The 23,839-nt window shown below is 51.5% G+C and overlaps 1 protein-coding gene across 1 annotated transcript in view; it reads left to right on the forward strand.

Moving 5' to 3' along the window:
* The window catches only part of LOC144717865 (protein sidekick-2-like), a 144,872-nt gene that overhangs the window by 60,244 nt on the left and 60,789 nt on the right, over nt 1–23,839 (forward strand). Inside the window, exons 20-26 of the mRNA XM_078593640.1 lie at nt 1,015–1,085; nt 1,606–1,765; nt 3,883–3,939; nt 5,822–5,923; nt 8,073–8,188; nt 17,759–17,960; nt 20,517–20,654. Of these exons, the coding sequence (XP_078449766.1) occupies nt 1,015–1,085; nt 1,606–1,765; nt 3,883–3,939; nt 5,822–5,923; nt 8,073–8,188; nt 17,759–17,960; nt 20,517–20,654 (846 nt within the window). The remainder of the gene's footprint in view (nt 1–1,014; nt 1,086–1,605; nt 1,766–3,882; nt 3,940–5,821; nt 5,924–8,072; nt 8,189–17,758; nt 17,961–20,516; nt 20,655–23,839) is intronic.

Here is a 23,839-nt window from a genome sequence, read left to right on the forward strand (position 1 = left end):
GTGCGTGTGTTTGGGTGATGGCGGTGGAAGTGGGGGGTACATTTTTTCCTGGGAGGTGGATTTATTGAAGCGATGTTGGTACTGGTGGTGCCACCCGATTGGGAGCCCCTAAACAGATGATTGTGGGTGCTTCACTTGATTGGAGACATTACATGCTGGATAAGCTACGCCACTGATGTTTTATCACAATCATGTACAATTATTAAGTTAATTACGAGCGTTTGTGTTTTGTAGGATCTATTTATTGCACCCCTTTTATACAGGGCCCCTTGAGCTATTTTTGGGGGGGGGGGCTTAACTTTTGCATAATTTGTCTTATGCCACCACTAGATGGGGGCTCTGGAAATGAAACAATTAACATATCAAAGCAAGTCGACGAAGACTATCTCAGACTTCTGGAAAAGGGGAGAACTACCCACGAATGCATTTGGCTTGAGTGGCGTGTTATTACGCAGCTGACAAAAAAAACCTGGACTTTGAGGTGGCAACGCAGGGTAGACAGCGGTCGGGGGGGGGGAGGGTGTAAGGGACAGTGTGGATGTTGGGGGGGGGGGGCGCTGCGGGGGCAATGCTGCGGTGATGCACGGGGAGACGGGAGATTTGGATTTGTGATTACGAGATCTCGGAGTAATAGAATAGAATAAATAAATTACTGCTTGAAGAAAACCGTTTCGACCGGCTGGTGATTAGGACCGGATGATTCATCCATTCAGGGCACAATTCAAATTGCACGGCAGAGAACGATTGGGGCTGTTTGATGCGGAATAAAAATCATTGTTAAACTTCACGCCTTTTTAATTTACTTTCTGAAAGATAAAAAGTAATAATCAACTGCTGCGATCTGCCGCGCTCTCTTTATCTCCCAACCTCGTCGCCTGCACCCCTCCGCTCCTCTCCTTCCCGGCTCTGTCTCCCTCTCCTCTCCCCTCTCTTCCATCTCCCCCCTCCCCTCTCCTCTCCCTACATCCCTCCGCCCTCGGCACCGTCGCTCTCCCCTCTCTTTTCACCGAGAAGCTCCGGACAAGGCTCCCAGCATCCTCTCCGTCATGCCCCACACGCCCTCCTCGGTGCTCGTCCAATGGGAGGTGAGTTCTCGCGGTCCCACGTTCGCCCCGCTTGCCCAGTGGCGCGGCTTTCCCGTGTCACATGACCCATCTCATTGCAATTTAAAGGGTTAGCGGGTTTTTTCTTTTTTTAGGCGGGGACAGGTTTGCTTACTGCGAGATAACGGGACGTCAATAAGTAGCTTATCGGCTCCTTACAGCTGGCCTTGCTTAACACGCGAACAAATTGCATGTAACCAAAACCCTATTGCTTTCCAGAAGCTGGTGTGCAAAGCAAGTTTATGAGGGGTTATGACAAATCTGCCTCCTGCTTTCCCCCCCTCCTCTTGCCTCTTACCCATTCAACCACATTCGTGTCCGTAATATCTGCGACAGCCCTCATGAAAAAAAAGTGTTTTTTTAAACGTTCACACAAATGTAACCGTCGCCCAACCCCTCAACCTAACCCTGCTTCCTCTGCCTACCCCCGACCCCCATCTCCCCCCCCCCCCGCTTCCCCCCCTCCCCCCCTCCCGATACATTTTTCCATGCCTCGCGACAGCCTCCGATGGAAGAGTCGGTGAACGGAGTGTTGCTGGGCTACCGCATCCTCTACCGCGAGCTGCCGCTGGAGGGGTCAAGGGTCATCGCCGGGGGTTACTCCGTACCCTACATCACCGCCGCCCCTGGCAACCCATCCCCCATACAGGCGCAGTTACTTGGTAACTCACTTTAACCCTTCGACCCCTTTTATGCGTGTGGTTCCCCCCCCCCATAAAGCCTCTGCCTCTGAAGAAATGCTCTGGGGCAATTATGGAAAATTAATACGGAGCCCGATCCCGCATGCTAATGTTTACTATTTTTTTATTTTTTTATTATCGAGCGGGGCAACGAGCAGCAGAGGCTGCCAAGATGCTCACAGTTTTCAGATCCGCTTCGAGGGATCCGGCGGAGCGGCTGCCTCGCGATTTGCACAGCCGTAACCGGCTGGATATCCCCACGGTGGCAAGCGAGCGTGGCCTCGTGTTTAAGCGTAGGCGGGCGGGGGGGGGGGGCAGGGGGGCCATGACACGGCCGCCCGGTGTTAAGCTTTCAAGTTTAAACGAACGTCAAAAACCAAACAGATTGAGCTTCCGAGTTTACCTTGTTTAACCCCGGTGAGAACTCAAACGACCTTTGACGGGTACTCACTTGCAAAGAGTTACTCCTGTCACCGTAGTGGAAAAAGCAAGGAAAATAATAATAATACAGCGATTAAGTGAATACAATATAAAACAATGAAAACAGCCGTGTGACACGTGACGAACCTACAACTACGCACCAAGCGTAAATCAATGTTGAATCAAAATGTAATATTTAATTCCCTGCGGGCGTTAACTCGGGCAGGTTATTTTTAGACTGATCGCAGGACAATTTCAAACTTAAATTATAGGCACAATAGGGAGTCAGGAGATATAGGGTGACGCTTGAACTCATGTGTATACACAATAAGGATATATGTCAAATGAGTAACTATACACGCTCAGCTCTCGCTCTCAGCCCGTGTGGACATGAGGTGAGGCTACGGTGATGCCCCCTACCTAATTGCCACGGGTGTTAAATATTGTGCCAACATTTCTTCTTACCTGACTGTAAGAATTTAAAAGGGGGCTGAGGCTACACCAGGAGGGGGCTCAACCCCCTCCAGCACCCCCCCCCCTCCCAGCCCGATGCTACGGGGGCCGAAGTGACTTCAAACACCTGGGAATCTGTATCGTCGTATTGTATTATGCTCCCAACGTCTGATGGCCTTCGCCTTCGCCAACCCGCACGAACCAGCACGGCAAAGTATCGACTACATAACCCGCGCACGACTTTCGTGGCGTGGGGAAGCCTTTATCCAGCAGTGGATTGACAGAAGGACCCGGCGCAGAGTCACGCTGAGACACCATCACATTCTCTCACACGGAGATATCGCTGTGGCCTGAGGTCCCGTAACTAAATTAATTTTATATTTATTTCACTGCCCTTTGTGAACCCACGGCTGAGAAAAGGCCTCCCAAATGCCGTGTCGGTCACAGGTGTTGACATCCAGTGGCCCGGGCAGCACACTCTAAGTTTATTGTGTGGGCGCGCTGGAAGATCTCGGTGAGGAGCCCTTGGCAAACTGCATTATGCGTGACATCGAGGCACCCTCTTGAATAGCGCGCTCGGCTCTGCGCGAGAGTGTGTGTGTGTGTGTGCGGGAGTGGTAGTGTCGTGGTTAGCGCGCTGCGCTATGAACCCAGCGACCCAAGTTCGATTCCCGCTCACGGCCAACACCAGTGACGATTATTTGAACCGGTCCTGGGCCTTCCCTAGCTCGACTCAGCCTCAAATGAATACCTGGTGTGGTGTATAAACATCGCCACTTGGGAGACAAAGGCGGTCGGGCGTGGTGCTGGTCACCCACCCCCTCCTGTACCGTTCCGGCCTTCATAAGTGCTCGCTAACAGCACTTGCCCCAACAGTCTGTTAAGGCTATAGTAGAGGGGATCTTTGTCTTTGCCTCTCAAGTAGTGAGGAGCGGTGACCCAGTGGTGTGTCACACTGCGCCACGGCGCAACATCAGTCACGAATACCTGAAACTGTCCCGGGTTTCCCCAAGGTCGACTCAGCCTTAAATGAGGACTTGGTGTGGTGTGCAAACATCGCCACCGGGGAGACCAAAGGCGCGGTGTTGGCGATCCTCCTCCCTCGTGTGCCGTGCGGGCCTTCGTGGGTGCTCGCTTTCCTGCACTCGCCCCGACAGTCCGTTCGAAGCTGTTACGTGGGGGGGGGTCTTCATCTTCGTATTTCTTGTCCCCCCCCCCCTCTGAAGGCAAGTACGAAGTGAAGACGGTGAACGACTCGGCGGTGAAACACTACGAGCTCGCGCGTGAGTGACCGCATCGCTCCGCCCCGGGGGGGGGAGAGGTCACGCGCAGCGCACATCATTCGCGCCCGACGTCAAAACACACGCGCTGACCCCGCGCTCCTTTCAATCTCACGACGACGAGGACACGGAGGTGGGGGACGGGGGGGGGCCGCGGGAGGGAGAGGGGAGTGGAGAGAAAGACCGGGATGGCGACGTGATGGCAGGCAGGCAGGCAGACTTCAGGGGTCAGGGGACATGCAACACCAATTATCGTGGGCATTTAATTAACTAAACAACGGTGCCTTTAGGAAGGGTCAGGAGCTGCCGGCGCTGTGTGTTGGGAGTTCTAAGACAGTGCTGGGGGGGGCTGGGGCTGGGGGGGAGGGGGTGACCCTGGGTGACAGGCTCCAGAGAGTGGGGGGAGCATCGCGGGGGGGCTGGGAATCGTAACATGGGACCCTCGTTTTCATTTTAGCCGGGCGGTGGTGGCGCACGCCTGTAATCCAGCACTCTGGAGGCAGCAAGGATTGGGGGATCACTGCACAAATGTTGTGAGACTCCCTAATTGTAAATTGTGTGGGTCTACTCTCTAACATACCGGTGCCCTGAAGTAGTAACTAATTGGCACGTTTTGTTTACGTAATTGCTGTGTCGGGTGGCAGTGGGTTTAACGACACATTTATATTTACGACAAAACATCTTTATGGAAACTCCCTACCCCGTGGGTGTCGAGATACCACACCTCGGTACAGCAGGAGAAGGCCATACCTAAAATAACGTGGAATCCTCCTATTCCATCTGTATGGGATAGAGTGTTGCCCCCTCGCGCATGTGAGTTTTTGCCAGGTGCTCCGATTGCCTCCCACATGTTAAGGCCCATTATTTGACCAACAACACGTGAACATAAAGAGGACTAAAGAACTTGTGCAATCGTTAGTGCCAGCTCACCGCGTGGCTGCTGCCTTCCCTCTTGTTGAGGTTCCACGAGCCTCTGAGTGAGTACGGCGCAGCAGCAGCACGTCACACAGTTGAACTAATCATTTTAATATTATGCGTCTGCCGCGGTCGGTTTGTTTTCACCGTCTCCGCTGGCGCGCGTCGGGAGACTTCCGCTTTCTTCTCTCCCGTGTGTTGAGATTCACGATGAGCTTGCGCTCGGGTTTGTTAAAACACGTCACAAGCGCCGCTGGGAAACGGTGCTCCCCTGCTCGGCGCAGAGCTTCCCGTGCGAATGCATTTTTATTTTTGCTGAGGTCGTGTTGGAGTCGCTGAGTTGTGCTCTTCCTATGTTGCCCCATGTCCTAAGTTATCGCGTCCTTGTATCTCTGTCCCTGGACTCTGATGCTCTCATGCTGTCCATGTACCCATCTCTTCACCTGTCCCCTTATATCCCTATTCCTACATTTCCATATCCCCCCCCCCCACACATCATCTCATATCTCTCTCACCTGAAGACGATTGCCTGTGTTGCGATCGAAACGTGGTGATCTATTATTTTTCTATCTACCTGACTTTACCGAAAGACCCAAAGAGTATCATCTCACATCCTCACACCCCTTTGCCCCGGGACCGCACGTCCCCACGACCTCATGTCCTGATGTCCCCATGTCTGTGTCTCAATCCTGGACCCATGTGTCCCCATGTCCCTGTGACCCTTACCCTCCCATACATTCCCATAATCTCATCCCTCCATCGCCCCTTGTGTCTCCATATCCCATGTCCCCACAGTCTCACGTCTCCACGTTCCCATGTCCCAATTTCTCCATGTGCCCGTACCCATGTGCGCCCGTGTTCCTGTTACCCCGGTGCCACCCACGCGTCCCCGTAACCTCGTAACACTTTATCGACCTCCCCAATATCCCCGTGCCTCCACCCCGATGCCCCCTGTGATATGCGCGCTCAGAACTCAACAAGTACCGGCGGTACGAGGTGCGCGTGAGCGCGTACACGGCGGCCGGGGAAGGACCCATGACGTACCCGCGGGAAGTGTACGTCGGGGAGGCAGGTACGTCCGCGTGCCCTCACCGTTGGCACCGCCGCTGTGCCAATGGAGTCGCTGCAAACCACCCTTGACTCTGACCCTAGATCCGTAGCTCCAGTTTCTCTAATGGTAACCCTCTCTAAAACCAAACCATACAAACCTAACTCTCCCTAACCCTGACTCTCCCTAACCCTGTCTCTAACACTAACTGTCTCTACCCTGTCTAAGACTTACCAATGCCATAACCATAGCACTGTTACTAACCCTGCGAATAACCCTGCGCCTATCCTGTTTCTGAACTTTTCAAGAACCTTTGATAATGTTGTCTCTCACCCTGACCTTAACCCTGTCATATCCCTGTATAAATCCCTGCACGGTTGGCTAAGTATGGTGCGAAAGAAGTCTGTCACGCGGCCGTTTGGTCGTCATAGTTTTGAATGTGTTTACACACTCGATGTCCATCCTCATTCTCTGTCCGTCGGTCATCGTCCCTTCCGCTGACGACGTGTCCTGCCTCGAGCCCACTTTACTTTCTTAACAATCGATGCCGTCTCCGATTTGCAGACATTCTCTAAACATCCATGTATTGGTCTATCAGCGTACGTCCACGCGTGCACCTCTCCGCGCGTCTGTGCGCACTGATCAGCTTTAGTTCCATTTTCCTTGTCAGTGTCCGTGTTTCTGATCCGTACATCCTTGCAAGGTAATATCCGCTGATAACAAAAAAATAATTCTTCTCGAGGCACATCGGTACATTGCTCTTCATTACATTTTGCAAAAGCACAACAACTTGCTCTCATTAACTGCCATAGGAATCTATCATTTCCACATCTGGCTTAGAACTGTGAACAGAATAGTCATTTCAGTTACTTGGTTGAACGGAGGGAAAACCACTTCGCTGTTGAGCAATGCAGAAGGAAACAGCCCAAACATTCTAAGCAAAAAGTGTCCTGGAACTCCAGTGGCTATCACCTGAGCTCAAAGGGAATCACTGATTCCACTGTGCACTCGTGACAAATTACCATCGAGCTGAATTGAACCGTGGCGCTGTAATAACGATAACAACACAGCGGACATTATTTCTTTGAAAGCTGCTGTCTGGCCACTTTCTCGTGCGGTTTGCCCCGTTTCCATTTTGGGAGAGGAAACATGACCGAAGGAATGTTTGTTTTAGAACTATTCGTAGCTGCTGCGGCATTAACGCAGAAGTTAAAAACACAGCGGCGTCCGCGTCCCACGCTCTTTGCCCTCCTCTGGCGCGCCCGTTGCGCCGCTCTCACGGTGAAGTCGCACAGCAGGGGGGGGGAGGGGGGGCACGTGTCAACCGCTCCTGCTGCCCATCTCGGCCTTCCGTCTCCGACCAAATCACACCGGGGACGCGCCCACCTTCCGTCAAGAGCTCGCAAAGCTAATCGGGCCCTGAGCCTGGAGAGTGTGCTCCAGAATAGCAACTCTGATGGGTGACTGATCACCGTGCAAGTCTGTGGTGTGACCTTGTTTGAAGAGACGGAGGTGGGGGGGGGCATACACACAGTTAATGTTAACAAACTTGTTGATGTAAGAATTTAGATGGGGGGGGGCTGAACCTTTAGGTGGAGGGAGGGGAGGGGGGGAGACTCAGTCCCCTTAATCCACTCCCGTCGATACTGTGTGGCTGCCAAAATGCATACCAGGCGCTATGGGCTGCTGTGAGTTTGCGCGGCGGACAGCAGGAGGCGGTGCCACAAAAGCGATTGTTGTACTCTACTACGATTCCATACTTATGCTTCCACGTGTACGCTTGTCGCATTTTAACAAACCCGCACTGGTCAGCCCGGTAAAGCATTATCCGATAACCCCCGCACGACATGGGCAAGTCCTCATCCAGCAGTGGATTAACAACAAGGGCTGTACGTGTGCATGATGTTGTTGTTATTGTTGTTGTCAGCCCAGTGAACATCCGCTGCTGGTCAAAGGCCTTCCTCCATCCTCTTCCATTCCTTCCTTTCCTTGGTTGTTCTGCAGCACCATGGAAGGACATCTCACCCGTACAAATTATGAGCACACGTGGGCCACGTAGTGTTTGGATAACATCCGTCAATCGAGAAATAAATGTCGTAACCATAATTGTTCTTCTTCCTTCTCTCCCCCCACCTGCCCCCCCCGTTATCATTGTTGCTAATCCGATCCTCAGTGCCATCGGCACCTCCCCGCAACGTAGTGGTACGGGCCGCCAGCTCCACTCAACTGGAGGTGGCGTGGGATATTCCCCCGCTGCACACCGAGAATGGAATCATCCTGGGATACAAGGTCAGACTCTAATGCTCCCGTCTGGAGGCGTGCGTGTTAACAAACCTGTTTTTGTTATTTTTTTACACAGGCTCTGGAAACCGCTGTCAGATAATTGCGCGTGTGGGTGTTTCTGTGTGTATGGGGAGCGATTGTGCAGTGGTTAGCGCAGTGCCCTTTGAACCCGGCGCCACAAGTTTGATGCGCTGCCACAGCTCACATCTCAACTGGTCCTGGGCCTCCCTGCGGTTGACTCAGCCTTAAAATGAGTACATGTACCTGGTGCGGTGTGCAAATAACACTGGGGGGACAAAGGCGATCAGGTGTGGCGCTGGCCACACCACTCCCAACGTGCACGCGGTATTGCAGCCCTTGGAGGTGCGGTGCTTGCTAACAGCACTTTTCCCAACAAGCCTGTGTAGGCTATACGGGGGATCTCTGTCTGTGTTTCTATGTGCACGTACCCTGTGCCTCCGTGTACAGTGAAATGCCAAAATTTATTTTTCGCTCAGTATCTTCTGAGTCACTGGTCGACTGGAGTAGTCATGTGACTAGGAGCCTCCACACAGCCATCGTGACAGGTATACTCGATGTGGTATGCAGGGTGCAGAAATATTTTCTGGGTCACTGACAGGCACTTCCGATCAGCACGATTGGCTACATCGGGTGCGAAAGAAGTTCAACATACAGACATACAGGCACAAGCCTGGCTGAAATGAACCCCTGGTTGGAGCTTTGGTGTGTGCCGTACATCCTGAGTGTGCTGCAGCAGCCTGTGTTTCACACGGAGGGGTCGCTTGGACTGTAAATGTGTGGTGATTTGAGATGCCTGTGTGATTGCGCGCCTGTGAGCGAGTGGGGAGCGTTAGTGTAACTGTTAGCTCCCTGCACTACGGACGGCGGCCCAGGTTCGATTCCACCTAGGCTTCCCCTAGGTGGACTCAGCCTCAAATGAGTACCTGGTGCAGTGTGTAAATATCGCCACTAGGGAGACAAAGGAGGCTGGACGTGGTGTTGGCCATCCACCCCCTCGTATGCCGTGTCGGCCTTCATAAGTGCTTGCCAACAGCACTTGCCCCAAAAGTCTGTTAAGGCTATAGTGGAGGATTTCTGTCTGTATCTCTCAGCCTGCTGATGAGCATGGCCCAGTGGTAGTGGTGAACAGCGGCACAGAATATTTTGGCATGATACTTTATTTTATTGAAACTATTTTTTATTTTTAAGGTAAGGCCCACTGATCTCTATAGATAATTTTCAGAAGCGACCTGGCCACAAATGATAGCTCAACCTAGTGGCCTATCATGTGGACATTTATAGCAGCCAAATACTCTCAACGCGTGTGGAGGGAAACAACCGGAGGACCCGGAGAAAATCCACACGAACACGGGGGGGATAGACACGAAAACTCCAAATGTACAGGCGTCAGGGTCGGGATCGAACCGACGACCTCCTGAATACCAGGCGAGGTAGTTGACGCCTCGCCACCGTGGCGCCTAGGATCATCCCCTCCTGTTGCGGCATCTTCATCCGTACTCTCGTGTGCGTTCACGTCACGTGCCATGGTTGTCATCCACATAGCACTTCAATAACAACAATAACATTATGACAATGGCACACAGCCTTTGGTAAAATCCACTGCTGAATGAAGACTTCCTCGTACCGTAGCAGTCAACTGAGTTGTTTGGCCATACTTCACCACGCTCGTCAGTGTGAGTTGGTGAAGGGGGGCACAGAGGGCAGTTTCAGATTTCACTCACCTCTGATGTGAGCCGTGGCCGGAAGTCAAACTCGCCCGCCACCCTCTCTCAGGTTCATAGTGCGGTGCGCTAACCACTGCACCTCCGCTCCACCACTCATTTCCTGGCCATGGCTAACGCCAGTTACGGTTCGAACCTCCTCCCTCCCACCTCCACTCTCACATCCCTCCCACCTCCACTCTCACATCCCTCCCACCTCCACTCTCACATCCCTCCCACCTCCACTCTCACATCCCTCCCACCTCCACTCTCACATCCCTCCCACCTCCACTCTCACATCCCTCCCACCTCCACTCTCACATCCCTCCCACCTCCACTCTCACATCCCTCCCACCTCCACTCTCACATCCCTCCCACCTCCACTCTCACATCCCTCCCACCTCCACTCTCACATCCCTCCCACCTCCACTCTCACATCCCTCCCACCTCCACTCTCACATCCCTCCCACCTCCACTCTCACATCCCTCCCACCTCCACTCTCACATCCCTCCCACCTCCACTCTCACATCCCTCCCACCTCCACTCTCACATCCCTCCCACCTCCACTCTCACATCCCTCCCACCTCCACTCTCACATCCCTCCCACCTCCACTCTCACATCCCTCCCACCTCCACTCTCACATCCCTCCCACCTCCACTCTCACATCCCTCCCACCTCCACTCTCACATCCCTCCCACCTCCACTCTCACATCCCTCCCACCTCCACTCTCACATCCCTCCCACCTCCACTCTCACATCCCTCCCACCTCCACTCTCACATCCCTCCCACCTCCACTCTCACATCCCTCCCACCTCCACTCTCACATCCCTCCCACCTCCACTCTCACATCCCTCCCACCTCCACTCTCACATCCCTCCCACCTCCACTCTCACATCCCTCCCACCTCCACTCTCACATCCCTCCCACCTCCACTCTCACATCCCTCCCACCTCCACTCTCACATCCCTCCCACCTCCACTCTCACATCCCTCCCACCTCCACTCTCACATCCCTCCCACCTCCACTCTCACATCCCTCCCACCTCCACTCTCACATCCCTCCCACCTCCACTCTCACATCCCTCCCACTAACGCGCACTGACCAGCACGGTGAAGCATGGTGTAAACAAACCTTCACGACCGACGCGGTGTATGGGGACACCTCCATCATCCAGCTGTGGAACGGCGCAGTGCTTGCCGTATGGCGAGCGCGCGCGCAACACTGCCGCGGATAACCAGTCACATCTGCGCACTGGCCTTTAACAATCACACTTATCAAACGTGCAACAGTCAAACCAGAGCCCGTCTTTGGCCCCGAGCGAGGGCGCTGAATATTTCGAAGCAGACGGCAACTTTGCCATTAATCAAAAGCATCAGAATGTGATCCGGGTTTATGCCCGAGGGGGCCCTGTCAACCAACCCAACTGCCACCCCAACCCACCACCATCACCACCCCACCCGCTCGCCCGCACGCCCGCCCGCCCACACAAACGAGCAGATTGCGCTCGGTCATTACCCAGTACTCCGGCGCCACGAGCATTATTTTGCACCATCATTATTTATCCGCGGGAGAGAACCGGAACTTGAATTTGCGTTTCTCCAGGCCTCAATGGTGATGCAAAAAAACAACCCTCGATGATATTGCCGATGTTCGAGCTCGTTTTATCAAAAACGTCGGGACAACGTTCTTTTATCCCTCGCGAAGTCTTCGCAGCCGCAGCGCAGGCCCATTAAGCAGCGCCACATTATTATCATTATCATCATTACTAGTAGTTTTCTTTATACGGGCGCGCTCCATTAGGCTGCTGTGTAGTACAGCTGGCCTGCGAGGAAGTTGCATTTGACAAGCTAATATGATTTAACTGGTTTAACAGCTCCCCAAGAACGCCAGACAGATATTAAGCGATGACGACGTCGTTTTGGAATCTGCGTGCCTGTGATATATGAGGGCAGCCATCCGAGGCTCACGAGGCGGCGGCGGGGGGGGGAGTTTGTTTCGGGGAGTTTCAGAACCCACCGGCTGCTTCCCTAAACTCAGCAGGCAGATGAGCGCACAGCGATCCTGTTTTGTATTTGCAGTCGTTCGTGTCTCCAGGGGGGCGCACACCCACCACCCCACTCCCCCCTTCATCTTTCTTGACTAGTGAACCCTCGTGCGTTTCGCTGTTTTACGCAAACATGCATCATGGCAAGCACATTATTGCATTATTAAGTCGGTGCCTGCTGGATATTTGAGCTTGATTAGGCTCTGCTGCAATTACAGTGTGTTAAGTCTACGTAACTACTGGCCAGTGACTGCGCACTGGGCCTACAGCTCATGCGGTGTCTGCAAATGAAATATTCCATCGCCAGCATAATCAGCATTTACATTACCTTAAAGGGAGGGGAGAGGGAGTGGGGGGGGTGGGGAGAGGGAGTGGGGGGTGGGGGGAGGGAGGGAACCAATTTCAAAACATACCACGATGTATGTTGTGGCTGTCTCGTAGCCATACTGCAAATATTCGGAATCAGAATATTTATTTATACGGGGAGGAGGAATCCGATAAGCTATGAAGCTCTTTTTTCACAGTTGTCCAGTAGGAGCGGGTAAAAACGTCACAACAATAAACAGCTCGCAAACACGATAGGAATGCAAAATGCAAGAAAGGTAAACACATCACCCAAACACGTACAAATAACACTAACCATCCCCATGCTACCAGACAAACATCCACTGAGGTAATAACTTATTCTTCAGCATCGACCTGGCCACAAATGATAGCTCAACAAAGTGGCCCCATCATGTGGACAATTCATAGCACCGACATGATCTAAATAATCTGAATAAGCATTCATTGGTGATATCCGGACACATACAACTCCCACCCTGGCTGCACCCCCCCCCCCCACCCCCCAGAAGTCGCAACCGGGTACCCGATACCCGTACCCTACCCGATACCCGGCTACCCGTACGCGGCCGGGTACGGGTACGGGTACCCGTTTGCGACCCTGGTGCGGCAGGGTACGGGTAGACCGTGAGTCACTGGTGAGTAACCGTTTGTCACTCAGTTCCCAACGTCTTGTCTCTTCTCACAATTCAAGTTCCTAGAATCAACCCACCCGCGCCTGCAACATGGCTTCATCCCAGAGGTCGCAATCAGGTACCCGATACCCGTACCCTACCCGTACCCAGCCGGGTACGGGTAATGTACGGGTACGGCCGGGTACGGGTACCCATTTGCGACTCTGGTGCGGCCGGGTACGGGTAAGGAATCAAAACCCGTTTGCAACCTCTGCCACCCCCCCTGACTCGCAGACTCCACGTTGGCAGGGGGAGAGACCTCACATCCCGTGTCCTGTTCAAGGCTCCAACCCAACGGAGGCCCGTGACATAGAGAGACTTTTGACTTTTAAACAACTTTTATTGCCGCCAGCAGCAACAGCACTGGAGGCGATTCCGATATGAAATACGCAGTCACCAGCAAACAAATAAAACAAACGCTATGAATCCACGCGCTGTGGCGCTAAATGCAGCGCGCACAACACGAAATAAAAGTCACGTGGTGGTGGTTGTCATCGCGCACGCCACGGTGACGAGCGAGCGCTTCAGAAGGTGAACACGAGGGTGCCGTCCACGCTGGTACAGAGGGCTTGTCCGGCTCCCCAGCGTTCGAAGAAGACGTGCACATCACCGAGAGAGAGGAGAAAGCGATGCGATCACACGATTACAAACCCACGCTCGCAGGACATTTAAAATTCCTCGCAGCTCAGGTGTGAATTTAATAATTCCCGCTGCGAAAGAGGCAGCAGATTAAGAAGCGCGAGCGTGCACACAAGCTGTCGGCATCCTTAGCTGTTGTTAATAAACAATGATGAGTCTGGGAGTCGGGGTGGAAGGGGGGGGCTCCGAGTGAGCTGTTGACCATGCCGTCATGCACAGAGAAGCCCTTTCACACCCCCACACCACACCGCCTCTCACGAATCCCCCCGCAAAGAGTCTTGACGAGAACGCTGACATTGGCTCTCATCACCGCCATCAATCAGCTTAATAAGAGATTATAACCTTTTGCTTTTTTTGTGTTGCCGAGCCGCTCCGTCAACACAAACACAATTAGTTTGTGGCTTCTGTTAACATATTAGCGGGCGTGTAATCGTGCCCCCCCCCCCTGCTAAGCCCCCCCCCCCCCCACCGAAGGGCAAGCGACATCATTCTCGGGAATGTTTTCAGCGGTGCCGATTTAACGAGTCTTCATTCCAGGTCAGTTCGGTTCAGCATCAAATGCCTCGAGCGGAGCCCCCACAGGCTGATGAAGTTCTCTCGGCCAGAAACTTACCCCCACCCACCCATCCACCTCCTCTCCCCTCCCCCCAACGCCGGGAGCACAATTAATCAAATCACGGCCTCTGTGTCAATCCACCGCTGGCTGGAGGTCACGGCAGTGGCGGTGAGGGGTTAGTTTGTTTGGCGCATACTTCACCCACTCTGGTCAGTGAGTGCGGGTTGGGTAAAAGGTGGCTACCCCAGGACCAGTTCAGGTACCACTCGCTCACCACCGATATTAGCCGTGACGAGGAATCGAACTCCGGGTTTGCCAGGTTCTTGGCGGTTTTGAGAATGAGATACTTGTGGCCCAAATCACCCTTGGGGCACCAAATCTCTTGGCGGAGTTTTGAAACTAAGCAGGTCAGAGCCTGGTTGGAACTTGGATGGGTGATCACTACCACCAACAGGGCTTGCCAGGTGTTGTAGACGTGGGGCTGCGAGGTGTGGCCTGGAGATGGCAACGTTGATGTTTCTCCAGGTTGCCCGGTTTCATCTCGCATGATGCTGCTGACTGCCGCATAAAGCAGTGGTGCACGGGCACGATTGACGACAACCAAAAACTCATCCTCGCCAACACTGACCTAAACGGAAAAAAGTGCACAATAGTTGATGCCTCGGGGCAATGGCACCTTCATCACAGCCCATAGAGAGGCCAAGAAGGATCATTAATTTTAATTTGGACGAACATCCCAATGCCGCAGGAGCCTCCTGCGTGAAGCGCCTTGAGACTCTCTCGAGGGTTCCCCTGGCGAACGATTGCCTTTGATTACGCATCACCGACGAGCGCACCACCTCACGTCGGCCTCACTGCGAAGCCGTATCCATCACTCGTCTGCCAATCCCGGTAATTGAATGAGTGCACTCTTGTTCCGTGCATTGTTGAACGCCAAGGAGCGAGCAGACTATTCAAATTCGACTCTTCGCATTTTCGTACGCCGCCACCGCCCATCCTATATATAAACACGCGCATTACGCGCGGCATGTATAATTAAGATTCTGCGCCGAAGCACACTGCTCGTGGTGTGGCCCGCAGCTTGCCAGCTTAGCCAATGAATGACCTTCACGTGAGTGATGGGAGGCTGCCGCGTAAGAGTTTGTGCGGAATGTTAAGCGTCGAGGGGGTTGACTGCGCCGGGCCGCGACACCGCCGTTGCCTTAGGACGCCGCTGCCTGCGCTTTCTCGGCACCGCGAAGCCGCGCGGTCAGAGGGGGTCGCGGCGATCCGGATGGATTATTTAAATCGCGTCAGCTCTCTCTGCCGCTCACGCGTTTGGGAATTTCATCGGCCCCGCAATGAAACCGCGGAAGGAATTGTCTTTTTTTTGCGGATGAACGATACACGTGCACGAATCTGATTTTGTCTCCCACCCCACACTTTACGACGACGTCAAAATGCCACCGCATCTTACGGCCGCTGAAAGCAGAAACAGTGATTGTGTTTATTTTATGGATAGAGGCGCTCGGTCGCAGGCAGGGAAAGAAGAGGTTAGGCTCTTCAGCCTGGACTTGAATGAGGGCAGAGTCGACATCACTGACAGCTGGGGGAAGGGCGTTCCAGCCTATGGGGGGATCAGTTAAGATATCACCGCAGCCACAGTCGGATCGGCCCTTGCCCATCGTTAACGTTGTGAATTGTGCGTGGTCCCACAATGGCACAACCACTGGCTCTCAAATCAAATCCCAGATCCATTTGACGATCCTCTCGTCTTCAAGATCCTCTCAGCATCTCGAGATGGTGGTCACATTTAGGCGCTTTTATCATATGAATCCCCAGTGCATGTCTCTTGTGTTGACTCAAGGATCCATAGACGTACATGTAGACCAAAGATCCCCCGTATAGCCTCAACAAACTGTTGGGGCAAGTGACGTTAGTGAGCACCCGTGAAAGCCGGCATGGCACACAAGGGGGTTGGTAGGCAGCACCACTCCTGGCTGCCTTTGTCTCCCTAGTAGCGATGTTTACACTTATTTGAGGCTCAATCGACCTAGGGGAGGTGTTGGCCACGAGCAGGAATCGAACTCGGGTGACTGGGTTCGTAGCGCAGCGTGCTAACCGTTGTGCCACCGCTCCCCTAGTAATCCTAGCCACACACAGACAAACCAACTGACACGAGACTTCCTCCTGCCCAAGACCAGGCTTAAGACTTCCTTTTCATCCTCTGCATATGACTGACTGCCTCCCTCTCCATAGAAAATAAATACACTCACTGTTTCTGTACAGTGTCAATATTTATTTAATAACAATTATGGGACTCTATGTGAGTCCATGCGTGTCTGTGTGAATGTGACACGTGTATGAGCTTTGCCTGAATTATTGTCTCTCTGTGAGAGTCTATGGGTCTTTGAGTGAATCTATGGGCCACTGTTTCTGTGCAGCATCTTTAGATGGTGTTGCATTTAAACACGTTTTCAACCCACATCTTATTGTATTGTATTGGTATATTGTATTGTCATTGTATTGTGTTATATTGTTTTCTATTGTATAATTCCATTGGAATGGTGTATTGTGTTATCATATTGTATTCTTGTAATCTGTTGTATTATATTATACTAGCTTATATACTGGAATTACCCGGGCCAAAAAAATATTTTAAAAATACTCTTAAAAATCTAACGGCAGTGCGTGTGACTGTGGTGGTACCTGCTATGATTACAACAGTGCATAGCGACTGTGGTGATACCTGCTATCACTACAGTAGTACATGCTGACTGTATAGCAGTATTTATCGACTCTAAAGCATAAAGTACTTACCTGACAGAGTGGTGTGGTGAGGCCTAGTCCCGTGCAGAGCCTCCGGCCTCGCCTAGATTGTCCAGCCGGCCGAGGTGGCACCTTGGCAGGCTGGAGCTGGGCTGCTACCCCTGACCACCCCCCCACCCCCCCGAGCCACGATTTCCCCGGCCGCTCTGCAGTGATATCTACGGCCTATAGTGGTAGCATGTAGCGACTGTATAGTAGTAATAACTGTACGCATCGGGGTGGGGGGGACATCACACAGTGAATAATTTACGTCAGCGTTTAGTGTATTTTTAATACATTTTTAATGCGAAAGAAAATGTCCCCCTCACTCCCACCAAAGGCGTGCGACTTGGCATGGGCCGTCCCCCCCACCAAAGGCGCGTGAGTTGGTATGGTCGTGCACTCGTCATAAAAATATATAAATGATAAGCGCACAAAAATCGCACTAAATCGGTAATTAAACAAATTTTAAGTTGACAGATGTGAAAAAGGAATAGCGCTTGCTCACCGCGGGGCTTATGGCTTGGTACCTGGCTATTTTTTTTGCGTGAACCCCACAGTTGGAGAGGCAAATCGTTCACAAGCGCGCGAACAGACACAAACCCACAAACAAACCCACAAACAGCCAATATTGCATTGTAGTATTGTATTATTGTATTGCATCGTAGCATTGCGTCGTATTATTGTATTGCATTACTCTATTATATTAACATTTCACAGTATTTCATTGCTCTATCACATTGCGGCCTTGCATATTGACGTAGTATTGTCATTCCATTGTATGATTGTTGTGATCGTATTGGTGCCCAGGTCTACTTCAAGGACACGGCGCCGTCGGTGGTGAGAGGCGATGCCGGCGCGGAGCGCGTGCGCATGCTCTTCCTGCCGGAGACGAGCGCGCGGCTCAAGAACCTGACGGGCTTCACGGTGTTCGCCGTCAGCGTGTCGGCCTACAACTCGGCCGGGGAGGGCCCTCGCAGCGCCGCCATCACCGCCAAGACGCTGCCCGCTCGTAAGTGTTCTCACCGGGCGCGCTTATCGCTCGCGTTCGCTACCCTCGCTCGCCGCCGCCCACGCTCATCACCCAATCACCAACCACGCTTACCACTCGTTTTGTCCACCCGCACTCACGACGCAAGCTCACCACCCTCGCTCACCACCTGCAGTCACCACCCGTGCTCGCCACCCGCGCTCACCAGCCACGCTCACCACCGACTAATTCAATGTAAAGCAGTCAGGTTGGCTGATGGTCCTACACTCACCTGGAGGAAACCCACAAGCACACATGGGGACAATACTCATACACCTGGCACCCTTAGATCACGTAGCTCCTTGCTGTCCTGTCATTGTCCGAGCCACCTCACTGTCCGTTGGCTTTTGAGATTTTTCACAGCGCAATTGATGACGTAAAAAGGCGGTACATTTATGATTTATTATTGTCTTGTTTATAAATCATTATTAATAACCGACGCTGTCTTCCAATGCACTGCAAGTACAGGTGTCCGCCACCGCGCCTGGCTAGCTACTTAATGAATCGCCTTAATTGCATACAAATTAATAGCGGCATGTTTGACCGGGTAGGTGTGTGTGTGTGTAAGCAAGTGTCTACATTATGAACATTCCTTTACACGCTTGTCCACTGCAAGGCGGTAATCGGCGAACTGATGGCTCAGTTGTTTCCGCAGTGGGATCACCGGTGCGACGCTTCGGCGTTAATTCCGTCAATGAAAATTAGTGGCCAAAAATTGTTTTTTCGCCGAGAGAAGTCGTTTTTGTTTGTTAATTTTAGCCAACGATGGACCAAGGGTGGACGCACCTCACGGAGCGTGACGCTCATTGCAGCTGCCCCACCAAGGACCAAAGCGCGAGCTCCTGTGACGAGACGGAATTAACGAGCCTGAATGCAGACGCGGCCTGCGATAATTTAGTGACATTATCAGAGGGAGACTGCAGCGCAACTGAGGAGGACCGAATGTGATAATTGGCTCTGGATGAATGTGCGTATGTAAAATGATGAAATGAGTTCACTGGATGGCTGGCGTGGCGGGTTGCGGGTGAAAATTGCTCTCACACCAACATTTAATAACTGAGTGTTTCACTAAATGTTTTACTCCTTTTGTCGACCACACTTAAGTGAATGACTCAATGAAATCTGCAGACTGAGACTTTATTTAAGATGCCACAGCTTGCCATCGGCTAGACGCAGATGGTGGCGAGATGTTAACTACCTCGCCTGGTATATAGGTGGTTGTGGGTTCGATCCGGACCCTGATGCCTGTAAATTTGGCGTTTGCATGTTCTCCCCGTGGTCGCGTGGATTTTGCCCTGGGTCCTCCTGTTTTTCCCTCCACATTTAGAAACAATGTTGGGTTCCACATGATAATCCACTTAATTGAGCTGTCATTTGTGGCCAGGTCGCTATTGCAAAATAGCTATATAACTCAGTGGGCCTTACCTGGTAAAACTAAATAATAATCGTTTTTACTTTAGAAATACGATATAAAAAATGAAGTGTGGACTAGCAATCAAAAAGGCATTGAAAGAGCTGGCCAGGTGGCTCACAGCTCAAAGAGTTGAGCTTCCACCGCTGAGATCCCAGCATCGAATCTGGGTTTCAAAGTCACCAAGATGATTAAACCAAGTATTCCTAGTGTAGCATGCTGATGCTTTGAGCCCGGTCATCAATGACTCCAACGACATACATACAATCTCACACACACACAAACTGTAAAATTTAAATGTGGTTATTTTACTTGATTCTTGCTCAAATTGCAGCTCTTGAGAATTAAGAATATCGGTTTAACTGTCATGTCATAAATACCAATCTCATATGAAAGCGCTTTATAAAAGCGCCCCTTCTGCTGTGTACAAATGAAAAGGTACCAGGATTATAAATTAGGAAAAAGACCAAAACAAATATGTGTTTGAAGGCACTGAGCTGGCCCCCATGAATTATGGAATACGGGCGATCGTGTCCATGGGCCTTCAAAACTTTAAACATGAAAAATGAGCCCATACACAAAATGCAGACCATCAAAAGCATTCAATCGAAGCTTCAAAAGCACAAAATATACCTTTGGAATAAAACACAATTATCTTTAACCAAGTCCAAACAGGCAACATGTTATTAAGATGCAATATTACATTACCGCGATAGGCAACCTGAATGTCTCATTTCCTGGCCTTATCAAGAAAGGCTGCATTGGAAATGCCGGACACACAAACCCTCCCAACGTCCGTACTTTGCTGAGAGCCCCTTCCACATTGCGCGGCGGCCGTAATGTAATTGTCTCTTTGCTCGCGCATTTATGGAAGTTTCTTATACAGGGATAACTTAATTTGCTCGTGATGCGCCTCCGCTGGCGGTGACACCTCAGGAATTAAGAATGTCACAGCAAATAAAAAAACGGATCCTCACCGCACGGCTCCGGTTGCTTGTCCTGTGTGTTGCTGTCGACGTGCGTTTGCGTTAATTTCACTCCCAACGCTGCCTGTGCTGCCGGTGCTGGTGTCCTGTACCCCTGGCCCCCACCTCTGCCCACCTTACCCCCCCCCCCCACACACACAGCGCCCTCAGCTCCCCAGTTTGTGCGATTCGAGGACGTGACGACAAGTTCGCTCAACATGTCGTGGGGAGATCCTCTGCGGCCCAACGGCGTTCTGGAGGGCTTCAAGCTCATCTACAAGCCCACCACACCGGTGCACGGTGACTCGCGCACGCACACACAAAAAACAAAGATCCGCCGCATAGCCTTAACAGGCTGTTGGGGCAAGTGCTATTAGCGAGCACCTATGAAGGCCGGCACGGCACACGAGGGGTTGGGTGGCCAGCGCCACGCCCGGCCGTCTTTGTCTCCCCATTGGTCATAATTACGCATCGCACCAGGTACTCATTGAGGTTGAGTCGACATAGGGGAGGCCCAGGACGGGTTCAGTTAATCGTCACTGGTGTTGGCTGTGAGCGGGATTTGGACTCGGGTCGCCAGGTTCATAGTGCACTACTGTATGGTGCGAAAGAAGTTCAGCATACATACACACACACACGCAACCATATGCACGCACACGCATGCACACGCGCACACAGATGCACACGCACGCACAAACAACCAGATGCGCATGCACACGCCCACACAAATGCACTCGTGCACACGCACGCATGGACACACGCATGCACATGCATGCACTAATCCAGTAGGCAGGGCCAGATTTAGTTTGATGGGGGCCCGGGTCTGTTATAGATTCAGGGGGGGCCCTCTTTGTACATTCAATTCCCTCCCTTGACTGCTTTACCACCACCCGTGCCCGATGCCAAACACTCCACTATTATTCATCTTGGCTATTTCAGTTGTGGTCTTAAAAAATGTAATGGAGGAATTTTTTAAAGCTAAATCAGGTGTGCAAACGAACAGCACTATTTAAATTTCAGCACACTTCCGGTATTAATGCGCATCGTGAAGCTATGGCTTTAATTACCAACCTACACTACGGGGTTTATCGCAGTGCTACAGTATTGCGTCTCAACCGTTGTAAAGCTGTAGATATAGTGTATGTAATTATATTCAGTTGTGTGGGCCCCACGAAATTCAAGGCCGCAGTCGCTAAAATCCCCAGTATGTATATCAATTATTGTTCACACCGTATTCAGAAGGGGGTGTGAGCTTTTAGCAGTGGGGGGCTCTGCCCCCTCCAGCCCCCCACGCCGCCTGTCAGCAAGATGCATGTGTTCCCTCTTTCACTCGCCGATGTGTAACGATGCACCAATTCAGATCTGTTGTAATGCGTCGGATTGTTTAACCATACCTCACCGTGCTGGTCAGCACAATGCACTTGCAATCCAGAGATCGCCGGTGTGATCTCTGGCCATGGCAGTTAAAACAATGGCACAAGTTTCTTAAATCTTCCCACATCACACCCCAACAGTATGAATGAGTTCACCACAGTTAGTTGATTGGCAGATCGGTGGGGTAAAGTGTGGGTACTACAGAGTAGGTGTGGAAGAGTAGGCCAAATGCCGTCTAGAAGGGGCTTTCTAGAGCTCCGTTTTAGTGAAGGCCCTACTGCCAGCAGTGGCCTGAGCATGCTTTTGCAGGGCTGCACCTTTACCATTTGAACTAATTCTACATTATAATGAAAATATAAAACAAAACAAAAATTATTGTTTAATATTTATATTATTTTATTATTTCCCTTCAACGTGACTTTACCGAAAGAACCAAGAAAATGAATCCCTGCAGTCACGAAAGCTTTGAATCCAAATTTTATTCTACATTTTTGTTCAACTCATTTTTTTTCAGTTTTTGGTAATTTTGGCAAACGAGGGTACCGTTGCAAATGAGACTATCCTGGTATCTTGAGTTCTCACCTCGCTGAAACAAATTGCACTTTGAAACACGATTTACAGACAAAGCATTTTTCAAGTCTTAAACAAATCCACAAAGCCAAATTCCCGACGTCAGAGCGACGTCAGGTCCGTGCAAAGCGTGACAGCCGGGCCAACGTGTGCAGAGCAGTAATCGTAACCCGCGTATTGCAGTCACTTTGGATGTACTGCTGAGAAGAGGCGAGTGTTCAGATTTGTTTTAAAACCTGTAACACTTGAAGACTCTTTGAAGACTTTGATCAAAGAAGCTCTCTCGTACAAGGCCTTCGGATTGTGCGCATGTCCGTGCCAGCTTTGCCTCCCACTCAGCCGTTCTTTGCTCTTGAAGCTGTGAGCGATAGCGATTTTATTATTTTGTGCCTTAATATATTTATTTTTCCACGTTCGTTCGCCGATGCCGGGGTGAGCGCAAACTTTGGACAAGCGTGAGCTCCTCCAACCTGAGAAAGGCTGTGATCTTTTGCTTGTTTGCTCAAAGTTCTTTAATAATCTGGCTCAGGATCCCTTCTGAGATACCCACCTAGCCGCCCCCCTGTCTCTGCCACTGTCCGCTGGGCACAGTGGTGGTGGTGGTCAGTGGCACAGCATATTTTGGTATGATGAAACGATTTATTTTAAAACTGTCAACAATTTTCATTATTTTACCCGGTAAGGCCCATTGAGCTGTGTAGCTCTTTTTCCGAAGCGACCTGGCCGCAAATCATCGCTCAACAAAGTTGCTCATCACATGGAAATGTACGGCAGCCAAACACTGTGAACGCACCTCGCTTCTAAATCTGGAGGGAAAAACCAGACGACTCGGAAAAAAAACCACGTGACCAAGGGGAGAGAGACATGCAAACTCCAAATATACAGCAGCAGGCGTCACGGTCGGGATCGAACCCATGACCTCCTGCATAGCACGCGAGGGAGTTAACATCTCGCCGCTTGAATAGGACTCTCGTTCCAATAGCTAAGACACAGGCTTTGATGGCGGTAGTGGTGATTCACGCTCGTTATCCAGTAACTTGCCGGCAGAGTTGGCAGCTCACGCAGAGATGGAGGTGCATTCAGCTGCAGTGCAATGAGGGGGTAGGCTACTGCTGGAGGCAGCACAGCAAGTTGCCCTATGACCAATTAGCGCAGAGTTGAAGTTTGAATCCCTCATTGTATTGGTGCTCTCCAAACACAGTGATGCCATCCCATCGTCATGATCTGTCCACTGCTGGATGAAGGCTTCCCCCCCCCCCCCCCCACAGCCGTCACCATCTCTTAATTTTCTGTCTAGCTCCTGCACGTAAAACGATCACATCACTTCCATCTCTTCAGTGGATGTCCGCTCAGGCATGTTCCCTCATTTGGTTCCCACTTCATGATGAGTCTCAATTACCGACCATTGTCCATGCTCGTGTTTCCAATCCACATGTCATACATAGATCAAAGACGTCCTTCACTGTGAACGCACCTAGACGTCCTTCTTTAACCACATTGGTGTGTTGCTTTTCATTATCAAGTTTAGCTTTTCCAACACC

This window comes from Lampetra planeri, chromosome 1 (genome assembly GCF_965212315.1).
Source record: "Lampetra planeri chromosome 1, kcLamPlan1.2.h2, whole genome shotgun sequence".
Lineage (NCBI taxonomy): Eukaryota > Metazoa > Chordata > Hyperoartia > Petromyzontiformes > Petromyzontidae > Lampetra > Lampetra planeri.